Below are 19,276 nucleotides of genomic sequence, written 5' to 3' on the forward strand. Positions count from 1 at the left end.
TGTGAAAGAAAGAAAAAATGACGGGCGGTTACTTTTTTTTTTTATTTCTTTGTAATCACTTTCTTTGAAAAGAAAAATTAGATTTCATATTTGTTTCTTTATTTTTTCGTTTTCTACTCAACACACATTTAATTAATTGTTTGCTTGTTATTATGCTTATAAGTTTTCTTTTATTAATAATAATAATTGTACGTTTTTGATTTTGCAAATTAGAAATTACAATTTATTCTACGTTTTAATATGAATTAATCACCTTTTTTGCGACTTTTCGCGACGAACGTAGACACAAGAAAAAAATCTCTCTTTTTTCCTTGTTCGTTTCTGTACAAGTTCAATATGGCCGTTCGTTAATTTTTGTTTCTTGTTGTTGCTGTCAATAGATTTTTATTCCCAAAATAACAGAGTTGTATCGGAATGTTGACATTTTATTTTAAAGAGATGCCACATGGCTGTAGAATAGGTAAAGTAAAATGTTATGTGTATGGGTAAAAATCTTGTGTAAATTAGGTAGAAAATGTAAAGCTGTGATATTTCTTTTAAAATTATTCACCATTAATAGTGTTTCACATTCTAGGACTAATAATAAAAACAATGTTTTTACAATGGAAATGGAACAATGGAAAAATTTTTATGCAAAGTAGCTTTGCGACATAAAAACGCGTTAAAAACCAAAGACCGTCTACTCAGGAATAAAGTTTCGACATCGATTTTTTATAATCGTTTAAATTTTGAAAAAATAATGTCATCCAAATTGGTATCTCTAGCTCTTTTAAATGATACCAAATCACATTTCAGATCGAATATTATTTTAGGATTTTGGGATGTAAATGAGTTCCAAAATTTAATTTTTTTTTATAAAAAAATAATTTTATTTTATAGGTAATCTCTTTCTATTTTATGTAAATTGTTTTTATGTGATGTTTAAACATTTTTCTATAGAAAATCATATATATATTTATGTATATAAAATATTTGTAACAAAAAGAATGTTTAATTTCATTTAAGTACTAGAGATAATACATTTTAAATTAGTTTGTATATAATACAGAATGAATAAATAAAACAAAAAAAAACAAAACATTATGAATTAAATAAATGAATAAATTATAATTGTACTTTTTGTAAAACATATGAGGGTATGAGCAAAAATAGGCCACCTAAAATATAGGTCATTTGAGAGCCAATACACCAAAAGGATATACAACCCACAACGGGACCCACTGCACGGGCTAATGCACCCAACGAACGGAAAATACCTAAAACAGAACCTTTTTGATCATCATTGCCATATTTTGAGACCAGAGTTGTTAAGCAGGTGACAGTAAAGGCAGTAGCTAGATATGAAAACATAATTATGAAGTATGTAATAAGATTTTAATATTTTTAATTAAATTTCTACTTACATATGGCATATAATATCATGCCCATATATAGCAGCAAGGCCGATTGGGCAATACCCACTAACATAAATGCTGGCACCAAGAGATACAAACTAAAGACAGCATATTGTTTAACTTTCTGTTCTGGAAGACGTCTTACCACCGAGCCCTGTAAAATGGTCATTATAATACCTGGGGGAGTATAAATAAAAATATATCAAATAAGAAGTTCGTTTTCTTTAACAGATCTTTTTTATAAATATGTACCTGTGGTTAAAAACATTTTAGCTTGATCCATGGAGGTATAACCGAATTTATGATACATTAGAAATGTTACTGTAAACTCTAAACCTGAATACAGGAAAAGGTAGATGAAATAAATCAGTCCTATAGTTTGTAGAGATTTGATTTGCTTTTGAGGCACATTTTTAATTGTAGCAAATCTGAAAAACAAAGAGATAATGTATATAATTAATTTCATTCATAAACTATCTAACCCAATAAATATGATTAATAATAATTTCCAACATCAAATATCCCATTCATTATTAAATATATGTACACTAATTTGCCAATACTGATAAACAACTCTTGTTAATGTTTAAAATCATTAAGCATGACGTTTCGAAAAAAACCACAACAAATTTAAATTTGAAAAGTAATAAATCCGGTATTTTGGTTTTTTTTTATCTAAATAAAATATCAAATTTAAGTCGCCACAATTGTTAAAATATTCCTTCATTGCTGTTTAAATTGTTGTATTGTTTAAACATTTTACACTTTTTAGATAAGAAATATTTAAGCTATTGAATCATTTATTTCAGTTGTTTGTAAATCTTGCATAAAAAACGTGCAGTCTAGCACAATACTATGAACTTTTCTTTGTGATAATTAATTTTAATTAAAATTTTAACCGCACATGATAAACATTAAGCAACAAAATAAGTAATAATGGAAAAATGTTCAAACTTACCTAAATATTGATGATACATTGAGCAATTGCCAGGCATATGAGAGAGATGAAGAGATTTCTTTAACGCGTTTTTCCTAAAAAAAAATATTTAATAAGTTTTATTTTCAAATTAATGACATGAAAACTAGTGTTAACGATACATTTTCGGTAGAAATTTAAAGTTATCGAAAAATTAACAACAGAAAATTAATTTTATCGATAAATTTTTTAATAGCAATCCAAAGAAAGAATGTATCGATAACATCTCTATATAAATTGAAAGATTTCGATAACTTTTCTATAGAAAATAAAATTGTTCGAAAAATTTTCTATAGAAATGAAGTTTATCGATAAATTTTTAATAGGAATCGAAAGTTATCGATAATTTTTTAAAGAAATTGAAAATTATGGATAAAATTTCTAAAGAAATCGAAATTAATGGAAAAAAATTCAAAAAATTATTATTATCAACAAGCTATCGATAAAATGTCTATAGAAATCAAAAGTTATTGATTTCATTTTCTATCGATATCGAAAGTTATCGATGAATATCTATGAAAAATCTATAGATATTGAAAATTATTGATACATTTTCTATAGAATATGAAAGTTATCGATAAATTTTTCTATCGAAATCTTAAGTTATTTATAAATTTCCTATAGAAATTGAAAAAACTTTTTACGTTTTCTATTAAACTCGGAAGTTATCGATAAATTTTATATAAATATCCAGTTATCGATAAATTATCTATAGAAAATTTATGTTATCGATAAGTTTTCTATCGAAATTTAAAGTTATCGATAAATTTCCTATAGAAATTAAAAGCTATCGATACGTTTTCTATTGAAATTGGAAGTTATTGATACATTTTCTATGGAAAATTTAATTTATCGATACATTTTTTATAGTCATTGATAATTTTTTTTTTTTTTTTTTTTTTTTTTTTTTTTATTAATTCTTCAATTACATAACCGAGCCCTTAAGGGCCTTATATGGTTAATAAAAGCTACTAACTATATAAAAACTACAATTAACAAAAATATATACATTTAAATTTAAAGTACTATACATAGTAAATAAAGTACAAAATAAGTAATCATTAAGATTTGAGATCAATAAATAGTAAAAGTGAAAACAAGCCATAATGAATGCTGGATAAGATTCTTATTGTTTTTCATTGCTTAACAGTACATAGTATAGTTTTAAATAATCTTTATAAATCTGTTACGCGTTAAGATAAACATGCGATTCTGCAAGTTCTAATAATTTTAATTTTAATTGAGGAAGTGTATAAGAAAATTTTCTCAATTCTCTCGGTAAGGCATTCCAAATTTTAGATAAACGAATTTGAAACGATTTCTGAAAGCAGTTCAAGTGTCTAATGGGAAAAATTATCTGAGTGTTTCTGGTCGAACGAGAAAAATTAAACATGCCAACAATATACCCAGGGTAACCTTTAACAATTGATTTATAAAAAAATAATAGCATCCTAATACCAATAAAATCATCAAAAGATGATCCAAGGAACTTATATATATGCTGAGTAACATGATCTCGTATTTTCAAACCAAAAACGTAACGGATAATCCTGTTAAAAATCTGTCTATATTTTCTTAGTATCTGGGCCCCTGTACCCGAAAATACTTCGGCGCAATATAGTATATGTGGCATTAAGACAGCCGAAGCAACTCGTCTTCTGATTGAGCAAGGTAAATGAATATTTAGTGAATATAATCTTTTTAATATAAATGATATTCGGGAGGATAACAAATTGAGATGTGGAGAAAAATTCAATAGGTTATCTATAACAAGACCTAGACATCTCATCTTATTAACAAATTCAACAGGAACATCATTAATTCTGATATGCATACTGCCAGTATCAAAACCAAATCCCATTAACTTTGTCTTGATTGGGTTTACACGGAAACCATTGTCAGATGCCCATGATGCAACACTATGAATGATGTAATTAACACCCTCCTCCAACACATCCACAAATTCAGCATCAGAATAACAAACAAATTGGACATCGTCAGCATATACAAAGGGCAAACAGGAAACGCCGTTAAACCTAAGTAAGAGGTCGTTAATATAGATCATAAAAAAAAGTGGGCCAATTACGGATCCCTGTGGAACACCACTAGTGATCCGTAGAGTGTGGGAAAGAGAAGTGCCAATGGATATATACTGATGTCTATCTTGTAGGTAGGATTTAATTAAGTCACAAGCATGACGTGAAAACCCAAAATCATGAGACAATTTAAAGAGTAATTTTGAGTGTATTACCCTATCAAAGGCTTTGGAAAAATCCACAGAAAGTAATACAACATTCTTACGGCTATCTAAAAACTGCCTGATCGAATCAGTCAAGGATAACAGTAGAGAAGTAGTGCTATGGCCACGTCGAAACCATAACTTTCTATAGAATAGTAAAGTTATGGACAGAAATCCAAAGTTATCGATGCGTTTTCTATAGAAAATTTATGTTTTCGATAAATATTCTATCGACATCTAAAGTTATCGGTAAATTGTCTACAGAAATTGAATGCTGTCGATAAGTTTTGTATGTATTGATATTGTTATCGATAACTTTTCTATAGAAAATTATAGTTATCGATAACTTTCATATAGAAAATTAAAGTTATGGATAACTTTTTTATAGAAAATTAAAGTTATCGATAACTTTTCTATGGAAAATTCTAGTTATCGATAACTTTTCTATAGAAAATTATAATTATCGATAACTTTTCTATAGAAAATTAGTTATCGATAACTTTGCTATAGAAAATTATAGTTATCGATAACTTTCCTGTAAAAAACTAAAGCTATCGATAAATTTTCTATATAAAATTAAAGTTATCGATAAATTTCGTATAGCAAATTAAATTTATCGATAAATTTTCTATATAAAATTAAAGTTATCGATAAATTTTCTATATAAAATTAAAGTTATCGATAAATTTTCTATATAAAATTAAAGTTATCGATAATTTTTTTACAGAAAATTAAAGTTATCGATAAATTTTCTACAGAAAATTAATGTTATCGATAAATTTTCTGCAGAAAATTAAAGTTATCGATAACTTTCCTATAGAAAAATAAAGTTATCGACAACTTGTCTATTGAAAATTAAAGTTATCGATAACTTGTCTATAGAAAATTAAATTTATCGAAAAATTTTCTATTAAAATTAAATTAATTAACTTGTCTATAGAAAATTAAAAAAAAAATCGAAATTTATGAAAAAAATAAGTAAAATCTAAAAAATTAATTTTTAATTGTTATTATAAAAGTTATCGATGAATTTTCTATAGAAATCGAAAGTTATCGATAACTTATAAAAATTTTAATTAAAAAATTAAAATGTCTAAAAAAATTTAAAATTTCTAAAATTAATTTATAAACACTTACCTTTGGCAAGGTTTCCTTTAAACAAAACACCAACACCAATAGATCGCCCATAGCCAAACCAAAGGCCAACAACGAGGGTAACACAAACCAGGGACCAGTAGATTTGTTTGAAAATATAGCAAACATAGCACCGATCATGGGTCCCACAATGAAACCCAATGAAAATGCAACACCCACCAAAGCCATGCCACGGCCTCTAGTCTTTTCGCTGGAAACATCCGTTATAATAGACATGCACAACGATATGTTGCCCTTGCTAAGGCCACCAACAAAACGGGCCAAAACAAAAACCGCAAAATTACGTGAGAAGGCCCACAACAAGTAAGAGGCTGCAATACCAGTCTAACAAAATACATATTTTTTGTTAAACAAGTAAATAAATAAATTTATTAAATTTATAGATGTCTACTTACTGCACAAACAACAATAACCGGTTTACGGCCATAGTAATCGGACAGACCCCCCACCACGGGACTGGCTAAAAATTGTAGAAAACTAAACATGGAGCCCAAAAAACCACCAAACAATACCGAATTGTAACGTTCGGGTGCTCCCAACAATTCTTGAAACCATCTTATGCGATCAGTTAACACAGCATATAAACCGGAACTATCATTTGTCTTAAAGTATTCCAACAGCGAGGGTAATAGCGGCAATATAATGGTAAATGCCAGCAAATCAAACAATAACGATATGAAAACCACGAAAACCATAGGATTTGTTTTTTCTTTTTTACTTAAATCTGCCTCATGCACATGGGTGGGGTTGTCCACTACAGATCCCTTGCCTCTGACAACATCATTATTATTGTTTGTTGCTGTTGAAGCAGCCTCTTCTGTAGATGATGAATTCAGCCTTCTCTGCGTTAAAGACGAAGACATTTCCGCTTTTTTTGTGGAAGTTGAAAGTGTAATAAAACTGATTATTAGATGAAATTATAGAATTTGCGTGCGTGGGTACGTGCTTTTGATTGAATTAACGCTAAAAATCTGTTTAAATCATTTTTCTTTGGATTTCTTTAAGAGCTTCTTTGAAGCATTCACTCACAAACTCACTAACTAAAATAATACGATTGTAAAGTGAAAGTTTGTGTACTTGTTGTGCTTTTGATTTTGTTTTTGTGTTTTTTCAAAACAAACAAAACGCACGAGCTGTCAAAATTTATGAAACAGAGATGGCAAAGTTGGTACACTTGTTTTGTTTTCTTTTTTTCGGTAGAATTTGTTACTGTACAATATTGAAATTATGGCTAAATAAAGTTAATTATGATAAATATTATTAAATAAATTATTATAATAAATTTAAAAAAACAATAATTTATTTATTGAAATTCATTGTAATTAAAATAACATCAAATTAATTAGTTTATTTTGATTTAGAAACTTAACTCATTTTTATATAAAAAACTAGATATATATAAAATTACCGATAATTTTGTAAATATGATTCGAATCGAGCTTCGTTTTATAAAATACGAAAATATATAAAATCATCCTATGGATATAATCTATTTTATTTGTTCAACCTATTTGTTCACCAAAACTTGATTTTTATATAAAAAAAAAACTAGAAATAATTATAATCATCTTTGTAACTATGGTTCCAATATTATTTATAAAAACTTGAAATATTTTAAATCATCGATAACTTGGTAAATATATACCCTATTGAGAAAAGGGTCTTTACCTGAGAACGCTCATATTTGTCAAGAAAAATAATTTTATAATAGAACTGATTTACGGTCGGTATTCAAAAATATTTTAAAACAAACAAAAAAAATTCAACGGCAAAATCGCCAATTTTTTTTTTGATAACGGTAACCCTAGTGCACAGCTGTTTGAATTAATCAGCTGTCATTAAATTTTTGTTTGCAACAACACAATTTTCCGATAATATATTTTTATCAAATTGAATTTTTCCTAAATTAGTAAAAAAAAGTGAATAGAAAATGTCGAAAATTACCGTACAGGATATAGAAGCAGTGGATGATTATTGGGGACCTACATTTCGATCAATTTTAGAAGGTAACAACTGAAATAATGCCAAACAACGCCCATTTTTTGTTTACTATTTTTAACTTTATCACCACCGAAAAATATATAGGAAACAACAAGGAATCAATATCGGAACAATTGGAACAACGTATACGCAGTCATGATAAAGATATCGAACGTATTTGTAATCTTTCCTATCAGGGTTTCATAGACTCTATACAAGAGCTATTGCAGGTGAGAACACAGGCCCACCAATTGGCAACGGAAGTGCAAACTTTGGACAAATCATTGCAACAAATTAGTGCATCGCTAATACAACAAGGTAATGATTTGGTAAAGGCACGACAAATTGAATCGAATTTAGCCTCAGCCATTGATGCTCTACAAGAATGTCTGCCGGCTTTGGAATGTTACATAAAATTTTGCCAACAGGCTTCCAACAAACAATACTATCAGTCTTTGCGCACTTTGGAGACCTTGGAGTTACAACACTTGCCCAAATTGCAAAGTTACAAATTTGTCACTCAAATGCGTCATGCCATACCAGTGATTAAGGAGAACATAAGACGTTCGGCAGAGGTAGATTTTCGGGAATTTTTGGAAAATATTCGAAGATTTTCACCCAAAATCGGCAAGGAGGCCATTGAGCATACGAAAAAGTTACAAAAACGTGATATTAACACTATCATTGAGGATCATAAGAAATCTTTGAAGAACAAGGAGAATGCCGTAGACGAGGATAATCTATCGGCTCAAGATTTAATCGATTTTTCACCCATTTATCGTTGTCTGCATATCTATACGGTGCTGGGTCAGCGGGAGTACTTTGAAAAAGATTATCGCCAACAAAGACGTGATCAATCGAAATTGGTATTGCAACCTCCACCAGGCATGCATGACAATTTAGATGCTTATAAATTGTATATTTGTGCTATTGTGGGTTTCTTTGTGGTGGAAGATCATGTTAAGAATACTGCTGGCGATGTTGTCACTACGGCATATTTAGAGGAATTGTGGTCTTCTTCATTGACAAAATTTGTCAATGAAATAAGCATGAGCTCTTCATCTTGTACGGATCCTAATATATTGCTTAGGATTAAGAATTTGATTATGTTGTCTATAAATACTTTTAAGTGTTATGGATATACGGTCAATATTTTGTGGGAGTTGCTGCAGAATATGCGGGATCATTATAATGAGGTATGATGTAAAACGGAGGAAAGAAAATAACAGTATTTTTTTTGTATTTAAAAATCAATATTCTAATTACTTTATGCAAAAGCGCTATTTTAAATAGGTCACTTTTTGAAAAGATTTATACTTTTTAAAAAGGTACTTTTTTTAAAAGGTTACTTTTTAAAAAGGTACTTCCTTTAAAAATGTACTTTTTTTTAAAAGTTACTTCCTTTAAAAAGGTACTTTTTTTAAAAGGTTACTTTTTAAAAAGGTACTTTTTTTAAAAGGTTACTTTTTAAAAAGGTTACTTTTTTTAAAAGGTTACTTTTTAAAAAGGTACTTTTTTTAAAAGGTTACTTTTTAAAAAGGTACTTTTTTAAAAAAGTTTACTTTTTAAAAAGGTACTTCCTTTAAAAAGGTACTTTTTTTAAAAAGGTACTTTTTTTAAAAAGGTACTTTTTTTAAAAAGGTACTTCCTTTAAAAAGGTGCTTTTTTTAAAAGGTACTTCCTTTAAAAATGTGCTTTTTTTAAAAGGTACTTCCTTTAAAAAGGTACTTTTTTAAAAGGTTACTTTTTAAAAAGGTATTTTTTTAAAAGGTACTTTAAAAATGTACTTTCTTTAAAAAGGTACTTCTTTTAAAAGGTTACTTTTTAAAAAGGTACTTTTTTAAAGGTTACTTTTTGAAAAATTCCTTTTTTTAAAGGTTACTTTTTAAAAAGTTTACTTTTTAAAATGTATTTTTTTAAAGGTTATTTTTTAAAAGGTACTTTTATTAAAAGGTACTTTTTATGAAAGGTACTTTTTAAAAATTTTATTTTTTAAAAAGGTACTTTTTTTACAATGTACTTTTCATAAAAGATACTTTTTTAAAAATGTTACTTTTTTAAAAGGTACTTTTTTAAAAGGTTACATTTAATAAGGTACTTTTTCAAAATGGATTTTTTATCATTTTAAAAAAATTATGGTCCCTGATATTAATTTACTATTTAAAAAAAAAACATTTTACAGGTTTTACTCCAACGTTGGGTTCATGTTTTCCGCGACATACTCGATAGAGAACAATTTCTTCCCATGATTGTGGAAAACCAAGAGGAATACGAGTCAATAATCGAACGTTTTCCCTTTCACTCGGAACAATTGGAAAATGCACCATTTCCCAAGAAATTTCCTTTCTCACGCATGGTACCCGAAGTTTATCACCAGGCCAAGGAGTTCATGTATGCTTGCATGAAATTTGCCGAGGATTTGACACTCTCACCCAATGAAGTGGCAGCCATGGTACGTAAGGCTGCAAATCTTTTGCTAACTAGAAGTTTTAGCGGTTGTCTGTCTGTGGTTTTCCGCAATCCCAGTGTAGCCTTGCCGCAGTTGATACAGATTATTATAGATACTCAATATCTAGAAAAAGCCAGTCCATTTTTAGATGAATTCGTTTGTCACATGACCAATACGGTGAGCAGTGTTACTCAGACACCCTCAGCCATGTTTCATGTGGCCCGCCAGGATGCTGAAAGACAAGTGGGCATACGTATTTGCTCGAAAATTGATGAGTTCTTTGAACTCTCCGAATATGAATGGTTGTTGGTGGAGCCGCCCGGCAAAGCCTCTGCTTATATCACCGACATGATTTCCTATTTATCCAGTACTTTTGAAAGTTTCTCCACCAAATTGCCCTCCATAGCTCAGACCGCCTGCCATCGTACATGCGAACATATGGCGGAAAGAATCTGGTCTCTATTGTTTGATGATGAGGTGAAACAAATCTCTACGGGTGCTTTGCAACAAATCAATTTGGATTTACTGCAATGTGAATTTTTCGCCGCCAAAGAACCAGTGCCCGGCTTAAAAGAGGGTGAACTTACTAAATACTATTTGAAATGTCGCCAGCTGCTGGATTTACTAACCATGGAGGAATGGGCCACCTACCTGCATGACTATGGCACCAAAGAAGATCGCTATCATTTGGTTCATCCCCAATTTATCATTATCATATTGGAGAAAATCCGTGAGGCCGACAAGAAGACCATGTTTTCGGGTTTGCGCAAAAATGACAAAAAGAAATTATTGGAAACGGTTTTGAAACAATTGAAACATTTGGCCGAAAGACAAAATTAGCTTTAAAAGGCTAGTTTTATTTGAAAAAAAGAAAACATTCCTTTGAAAGGATTATTATTATGAACATATTTTTCTAAATATATAGTTTTTTTTAACAATTGGTATTATTTTTAATTTAACAAAAGAAATTATAATTTATTTTGTGCTACTAACTTTTACAATTATTTTAAGTTTTATTAGGCAATATATAAAATGGCTTTATATTTATGTGAATAAATAAAGGAAATTAAAATGTATAATTGTGGATGTATTTGAAAGATTTTCTGTAAGTGGACACACAAACAATTTTTTATAACCTTCACTATGAGTGTTACGGATATGTATAAGTTTGTCATTCCATTTGTTCCATTTCCACATTTCTCATTTGGTACCTCCTAAAGTTTATATATTCTGGATGGTTATAGCGGAGTCGATATAGCCATGTCCGTAAGTCTGTTGAAATCCACATGCCGAGTTGCCCAAATAACATACAAACAGTATTGATATATTAAGTCCTGGGGGCAAATTGTCGCACTCGTAATCGAAATAAATTTCGAACGCTTATTAGCATTGCCCTGATTTCCATCATGCCCAGGGACCCATTTAAGCGTTATCCTAGAATTTCTCGCTATCTCATTTAGGAATACTCGGAATTCCTCGATTAACCTAATTTGTGGTGAAGGCTCACGCTATTCCGTTAACGGCAGTTATGCTATCATACATATCTAAAGATATTCGATTGGATGCACGTTCTATAGCTGTAATTTACGCCTGCAGAACAGTGCAGAAGTCAGGTAGCCTTGAAGTAGGATTTTGTCCCACAATTCTCAATAAAGAAACCTCCTCCGACCCTATTACCCCGTTTAGAGCCGTCAGTATATGACATCGTCAGGGGGTTAAAGTCCACGCATCCATATATCCCTGTTCGGGATTATATTATGGAAATGCATGTCAAAAATGGCTTTGCGATGCAATAATCGACATTGCTATGGACGTGTTCATAGTAATTCAGTATATTAGAGTGCCCTAGGCCTTACCAGACCACGAGCAGCCAGCATTCAGTCTCACAGCAGAAAAACTTTATAATAGTCCTTTCTGTGTTTTGTCATTCCGTTTGTAATTTCCACAATATAATTTTCCTACCCTATAATATATATATAGTCTGGATCCTTATAGATAGCCGAGCCGATTAAGCTATGTCCGTGGGTCTGTCTGTTGAAATCAATTTTCTGAAGACCCCAGATATCTTCGGGATCCAAATCTTTAATAATTGATAAAGACATCAGCTTTCGAGAAGTTTCCTATTTAAAATCATCAAGGAAAAAACCAAGACAACCTCGATTTTTGACCTATGTTTATCTGGATTACTAAGTCATTAATATAGACAATAATATAGATATCTAATGATAGATATTTCAAAGACCTTTGCAACGACGTATGTATGTATATAAGACCATAGTAAGTTGGACCTACAATGGGTCAAAATCGGAAAAAAATATTTTTTAACCTGAATTTTTTTTACCAAAAAAAAAAAAATTGCAAAACAAAAAAATTTTTTTTAAAAATTAAAAAAAAATAAAATTTTAAAATAAAAATAAAATCGGAAAAAATACGAATTTTTTTCACCAAAAAAAAAAATTACAAAAAAAAAATTTTTTTAAAAATTAAAATTTAAAAAATTTTTAAATAAAAATTCGAAAAAAAATTAAAAAAAAAATAAATAAATAAAAATATTTAAAATTTTTATTTTGAAGATTCGGCACAGCCGAATATAGCTCTCTTACTTGTTTTAATTTTAATTAAATTTTTGTTTTTTGGATAAAAGTATTTTTTTTTTTCTTTTTTAATAAAATATTTTTTCCAAAAAATTATAATTTATTTTCTTTTAATTTTTAAAAGAAATTTTTTTTTTCGAAAAAAAAAAAATTCAAAATTATTATTCACAGTCATTTCTGTATTTTTTAATTTTAATAAAAAAAATTTGTTTGGAAAAAGTATTTTCAAAATATTTTTTTTCCTTTTTTAAAAAAATATTTTTTCCAAAAAAAATTATAATTTCAAAATTATTTTTTTTTCAAAAATTAAAATATTTGAAAAAAAATTGAAATTTTTTTAAGAAAAATGTTCAAAAATATTGTGAAGCCTCGAAAAATTTTAACAACGTAATTATAAAAGTCTGTGGGTGATAGTATGATAAAAGCTGAGCGGTAGATGAATTGTGGGGAATTTTAACAGCGCTTTATCCCCTCAAATTATTTCAAATTTAATTTTGTTTCGACATTATTTCGTACAATTTTTTTCAAAATTCCATTCAATCTACAACATCCCATTCTTGAGTCCCAAAAAAATTTAGAATTTTTTTTTAATAATAAGAATCATTTATATATATTTTAATATTGTTTATCCATTTTTAATAATATAAAGATTATATACAAAGTGTAAGGTGTAATGTAAGTGTGTGTGTAGGTTTTATTTATGGTTGTTTTTTTTTTCATTTCGTTTTATTAAATATTTTTGTTTTAAATAATTAAAGTAGAATTCATTAAATATTGAATGTTACATACAGTAAACTATTAATATAATTGCGTACAATTAAGGTATGCCTTTGACATTTACTCTATATGTAGCAAGTATGTATATCTATTTAATTTATAATTAATTTTCTATAACATACTATCCGTGTTTATATTTTGTTTGCTATGGGGTTTTATTTTTAGTTTAAATTTAAATATTTAATAAAAATTACAAATCTTATTAATGACTACATTCGAAAGACAGAAAATTTGTTTTTAACTTTGTGTTTTTGTTATTTTGTTTAATTTATTTTTTCTGTTAAAGAGTTTCTTTTATTTTTATTTCTTTTGACACACTACTACAAATATTATCTAATGCTTTAAGCTTTACTTACTAAAAAACGGGGGATTGTGTTTTGTTAAATATAATTTGTTTTGTTTTTGTATAGATATAAATTTATTTTTATTTGTTTGTTTAATAATAATATGCATATTGTTTTCGTTTTATAAAGAGCAAAAGAATAAAAGAGAAAATTGAAAAGAATTAGAACTTTACCAAATAGCAAAAGTATAAATATTTACTAAACAGTTTTGGTATTTTAGACGAAACAAAAAAATTAACAAAAACAATTATAAAAATTATTAAATTTTTTTTGTATATTGGATTGTGTGTGTTTCATAAAAGGGAATTTTTATCTAAGACACATAAAGATAATGATGACGATGTCAACTTTTTGCCTCTAAATGCTTGGGAGCATCGGCATACGTAAATTTGAGGCGAAAGGCTTCAGCAACTAAGACATTTATTTGACGATCAGACCAATTGTGTGTAGGCAGATTTTGTAGCAGTAATAAGAGACCCTAAAAAAATTGAGAATTGAAGAAAAATGCTTGATAAGATAATAATAGAAACATTTCAATAGATAATGTATAGAACAACAGTCTTTTGACATCAATAATCAAAAGATCAATGATGCATGCAGGCTTTTTTTTAATCGCAAAGGTGGTTTGCATTTTGAAAATAAATATTTATTATCAAAATTTCTTATTGTTTAACAAAATTCTCTTCATGCTTTGAAACAATTTTCAACGATCTTTTTTCTGCTAGTGAAACAATTATAAATCGTGTGTTTTTAAGCTATCATCTTTAAGCGATGAAAGATTATTTTGGCAGCGAAAATAAATAGGTGTTATTGGGTGCCAAATTAAGGTGGTTAATCCGGTGGATGATCCATTTTAAACTCTTAATTTTTTTTCTTGTTTTATTGACATTATTATGATAAAAATGATCCAAATTGTTTAGTTTCTTTTCTACTTCTTCAATGATTTATAACGATCCAACAGTGGTTTATTATTGTGAACTGATTGATGTACTTTGTTGTAATATAATCCTGGCGAAATTCCTATCGACGCCAATTTTGCTTCGAAGTATTTCTTATGTAATGGCTTGATTTCGTCCTCAATATGAGTTAAATGATTCGCTTTTATAAACATCTTTTGAAACAGCGATAGGTCTTGGTCCTCCATAAGTCACATTATCAATATCACTAACAATATTTTCCGTGAGTGACTCTGAAGTAAATTATTAATTTTTATGTTGTTGTTGAAACAGCTCTACTGTCGACGAAAGTTTTTTGGGAAAAAACAATCTTTGGCCGAATGAGATTCGGATCGTTCCAGAGCGAACATCCAATTCTCGTGGGAACGACTTGTTTACGCCTTTTTTCTTTTTATTTCATTCTACTGCATTACACAAAAAAAATATATACACACCTGAAAATCATTTTGTTGCATTAACTCCTCCTTCCAATGTAATAGGAATGCAGCACAAACATATAAATGAAATAAAGCAAAACCATCGGATTCAGCTAAATAGGTGTCCCATAAGCGTATGGTACAATGCAGAGGCAATTCACGAGTTAATAGATTATTCATCCAACGAAATGAAAATTGTAAATAGTCAACACCATGAGATTGTAAATGGCGATGTAAAGTTCCTAAATATAACACAAAAATTAGTAGTACACAAAGATAAATATATAATAATAACACTTACCATCTATTCTTTGTATTAAATCTTTCAATTGATTCACCTTCTCCTGTATACCCAGTTGAGCAAATATATAATTATCCTGTATACAATCTAAGAATTTTGATAAACACCAAAATGAATCAGCTTCAATGGCATCACGAATTTCAACCGATAACGAGTTCATATCAAGTTTTTCAATATCAGTACCTAAGAAGATATTTGTTTTTTTTAATGATAATTTATGATTAAATTGTAACATGTTTAATTAAGGTCTTCTTACCTGGCGGCAATTGTTCTTGTAGAAATACAATAAAGAAGGGTGTTACTAAATCATTAATGCCTTGAACATAGCCCGAGGCTGGATGACGTATAGACCAAATGAATAAGACACGTTCAAACATTTCTTGTACTAGCTTTTGTTGGAAGAGCGATATTTGGGGATTCATACGTGGCACATCGATATGTATCTAAATTGAAAAAAACAAAAATACATACATATTAGCATTGTACTCGAACTTGGCAGCTGTTACAATATTTTATAAATAATTTTTGTGCACTTAAACAGAGTTATTGTATAATTTGTTGTTGCTTACTTGTCTATAGGTATCTTGCTGTGATTCATCTTGACTGTCCACCCTAAAGTAATTGTGTCTTAAATCTTGATAACCCTGACGTTTACTTTCCAATACCGCATTGCGTCGTTCTCCCGAGGGTGGTAAATATTTCGATAATAAACGCCAACTTATGCCGCGCATCTAATAAGAGTTTTTACATATATTTTATGGTATAAAATATTGAATTGTATTACAAACCTTGCGGGGTATTCCGGACCAACTTAGTTTTTTCAATGCCACCAAATCCAAGAGCGGTGAATCCAGTAATAATTCGAATTTCTCTATTTTTGTTTCGTATTCGGAATCTTGAGAGTTTGTAGTGAATTTTTGCAGTTGGGGTCGTCCGGGTAAAGCTTGAATATGACGTATACGAGGTCTGGAATGAAGAATATAAAGAAACAAAGGATATGTTAATAAAATATTTTATAGAAACTTGAAAATTTCTAATTCTTTTATAAAACTAAACATTTTTAAAAAAATTAAATTTTTGATCGTATTTTATGAAAATCCAAATTTTTTATAAAAATTTAAAATATTTCATAAAAACTTATAAAAATTAAAAATATTTAACAAAAAATTTTAATAATTTGATAAAAAATTTAAAAAAAAATCATTTTTGAACAAAATTTAATATTTCATCAAAATTTTTTTTAAAAAAATCGAAATTTTCACAAAAATTTTAACATTGTTTTTGATAAAAATTCAAAACTTTTTATAAAAATTCTAAATACTTCACAAAAGTTTAAAAATTTAACATTATTTTTGATAAAAATTCAAAACTTTTTATAAAAATTCTAAATAACTTTTTCAAAACTTTTTATAAAAATTCTAAATACTTCACAAAAATTAAAAAAATAACTTTTCTTTGATAAAAATTCAATTCAATTTCAACATTTTGTTTATAAATTTCAGTTTTTTTTTGAAAAATCGAAATTTTGTTAAAAATTTAAAATATTTTGATAAAAATTTTAAATTTTGGATATTGAAAAATAGTTGTATGAAAATTTAATTTGTATAAAAATTTTAAAATTCATTTTTTTTTAGAAACATGGATTTTTTTAGAAATTTCACATTTGAAAATTTATTTTAATAAACCAACCTTTGTTCCTGTGTTTCCACTTTACATTCCTTTTTATTAGACTGGTCATTTTGTTGTTGTTTAGCCGCACATTTAACATCATGAGATTGTTGTTGATTTGATGTATCGGTATTTGAATTGTTATTACTCATATGGCCAACATTAGCAGCAACGAAAACTCCGCCCGCAGCTGTAGAAGTTTTGTGTATTTCTATAACATTTTGAGCCAAAGTTTGTGAAACTTGTCGGGATATTCTAGGGTCTAAACATAAAATGCAAAAGAAAAATAGGTACAAAATTAACAAAATGTCTTCAAAAGCTTTATTAAAAGCCTTACCAGTTTTGGATAATGTGCCATCAGGACTTCTATGCAAATTTTGTTGCTGATGCTGTTGTTGTTGCTGCTGCATAGCTGCACTTGATATTATACAGAACTCATCATCACCCGTATCCCAGGCATCGCTAACCGAATTTTGATAATCACGAAAAGTGGCCATCATAACTCCTCCACTGCCTGTTACTGTGTCACCTAGTGGATTGACTCTCTTTGGACTAGGTCTTCCTGGTACTATACGATTACTATTTTTCCAAAATGAATTTGTTGTTGTTGTCACTAATATTGGTGGTTGTTGGGCTTGTTGTTTGGTTTGTGCTGCGCTTGCCGCCGCTGCTGTTGTTGTGGCTGATGATGAGGATGACGATGATAATGTTTTAGTTGTTAAATTACTTGTTGTTGTTGTGGTTGATGTGTTGTTAACGCTGTCTACATTATTGTCCATAGTCTTCTTCCACCTCAAGTGTTGTTGGAAAAAATGCAATTTCTTCAAAGTTTTCTTTAATATATTTTATAATGTCTTCTTGTTGTCTTTTTTTCTTGCCAAAACAAATTATTAACACTTATTTGCGATTGTTTGGTTGTTGAATTTTTTAAAAATATAGAGTCTTAAAGTTTTTGTTTAGTATTTGTGGTTGTAATTAATATTGTAAAATTCGTAGGTTTTTATTATAAAAAAAATTAAAAAAGATTTCTTCCAAATTGGAAAAATAGCAACAGCAATAAATCACTATTGTGAATTGTGCATGATAATGACATTTTTCAGGGTTGCTGCTGTTTCAAAATACGCATCCATTGTTGACAGATGAGCTAATCTATTTTTTATATTGGTTTGTTTTGCGAATTGGAAATGGGGGTCTTCAAACCAATCAGTCCCATAAGAAATAAATGGTGTTCGTATGTAATATGTTTGTTCGTGAGTAAGATGTAACTTGGAAATTACAAATTATTTGCAGAAAATCTTTAGTAAGCGAAGCCACAGTTCGATATGTCATAGAGAAAAAAAGCCTTGAGTCCGGCTGAAGGCAGGCAATCCAGGAAATATGTCCACTATACAGGATAAAATCCTTCCCCCATGCCGATGGCATTCAGTTAGCGAAGCCACAGTGACTTAATAAAATCTAAAAAAATTACATTCATATTGACCAAATACATAGTACCTATTGAAAATTTGGGGTCGGTAACTATGAAATTAAAATGCGAGACCAAAAGTTACTCATCTTGTCAAGATATTGGGACTGACGTGATATCATTCGCTGTCTACGAGTCATCCATTGGACTATATTCGCACCTTGTTTAAGGCCAACGTGATTGACGCCTTGGATAATGCTACTCATCGGAAGGCCGTTGAACGAGTAGTCCTTAGAACTCGTTCAACGGCCTTCCGGTGATACTGATTAACAAAACTATAAGGTCTACTTCCGCTAATACACTTTTTACTACTCTAAACTGGTTACCAGTGGATTTGATGGTGTTACTAATGGCTCTCAACTCTGCTGTCAAACAAAATGTTGGTCTGGTAAGGACCATTAAACGTGCATCCAACTGACTGAGGTATTATCGAATATCTGGTTATATTTGCATATTTACTATATTTGCATATGTACTGAGTACTTAAAAGTTTTTGAGTTAATTCAGTATTGTTGAACGAGTGCAATTTGTGTAATTCTATTAGAGGAGGTATTTATCAGCT

General features: G+C 29.0%; 4 protein-coding genes across 5 annotated transcripts in view; 2 read left to right on the forward strand and 2 right to left on the reverse strand.

The window, feature by feature from the left end:
• The window catches only part of RhoGAP93B (MyTH4 and RhoGAP_KIAA1688 domain-containing protein RhoGAP93B), a 272,594-nt gene that overhangs the window by 176,346 nt on the left and 76,972 nt on the right, over positions 1-19,276 (forward strand). The gene's annotated exons all lie outside the window — the stretch shown is intronic.
• Positions 1,076-6,804, reverse strand: rtet (major facilitator superfamily domain-containing protein rtet). Its single transcript, XM_065499054.1, has 6 exons — positions 6,160-6,804; positions 5,747-6,088; positions 2,353-2,426; positions 1,647-1,822; positions 1,404-1,571; positions 1,076-1,334 (listed from the first exon to the last, which is right to left on the reverse strand). The coding sequence occupies exons 1-6, from the start codon at positions 6,625-6,627 to the stop codon at positions 1,105-1,107; spliced, it is 1,458 nt and encodes a 485-aa protein (XP_065355126.1). The 5' UTR covers positions 6,628-6,804; the 3' UTR covers positions 1,076-1,104.
• On the forward strand, positions 7,612-11,272 carry Sec15 (exocyst complex component Sec15). Its single transcript, XM_065499055.1, has 3 exons — positions 7,612-7,770; positions 7,850-8,940; positions 9,927-11,272. The coding sequence occupies exons 1-3, from the start codon at positions 7,695-7,697 to the stop codon at positions 11,031-11,033; spliced, it is 2,274 nt and encodes a 757-aa protein (XP_065355127.1). The 5' UTR covers positions 7,612-7,694; the 3' UTR covers positions 11,034-11,272.
• Positions 13,401-18,299, reverse strand: Tbc1d22 (TBC1 domain family member 22). The gene is made up of 8 exons (XM_065499057.1): positions 17,587-18,299; positions 17,271-17,511; positions 16,370-16,547; positions 16,151-16,312; positions 15,838-16,024; positions 15,582-15,764; positions 15,299-15,522; positions 13,401-14,386 (listed from the first exon to the last, which is right to left on the reverse strand). Exons 1-8 carry the CDS (start codon positions 18,026-18,028, stop codon positions 14,252-14,254), a joined length of 1,752 nt encoding a protein of 583 aa, XP_065355129.1. The 5' UTR covers positions 18,029-18,299; the 3' UTR covers positions 13,401-14,251.

The sequence above is a fragment of the Calliphora vicina genome, chromosome 1, assembly GCF_958450345.1.
Source record: "Calliphora vicina chromosome 1, idCalVici1.1, whole genome shotgun sequence".
Classification (NCBI taxonomy): Eukaryota; Metazoa; Arthropoda; class Insecta; order Diptera; family Calliphoridae; genus Calliphora; species Calliphora vicina.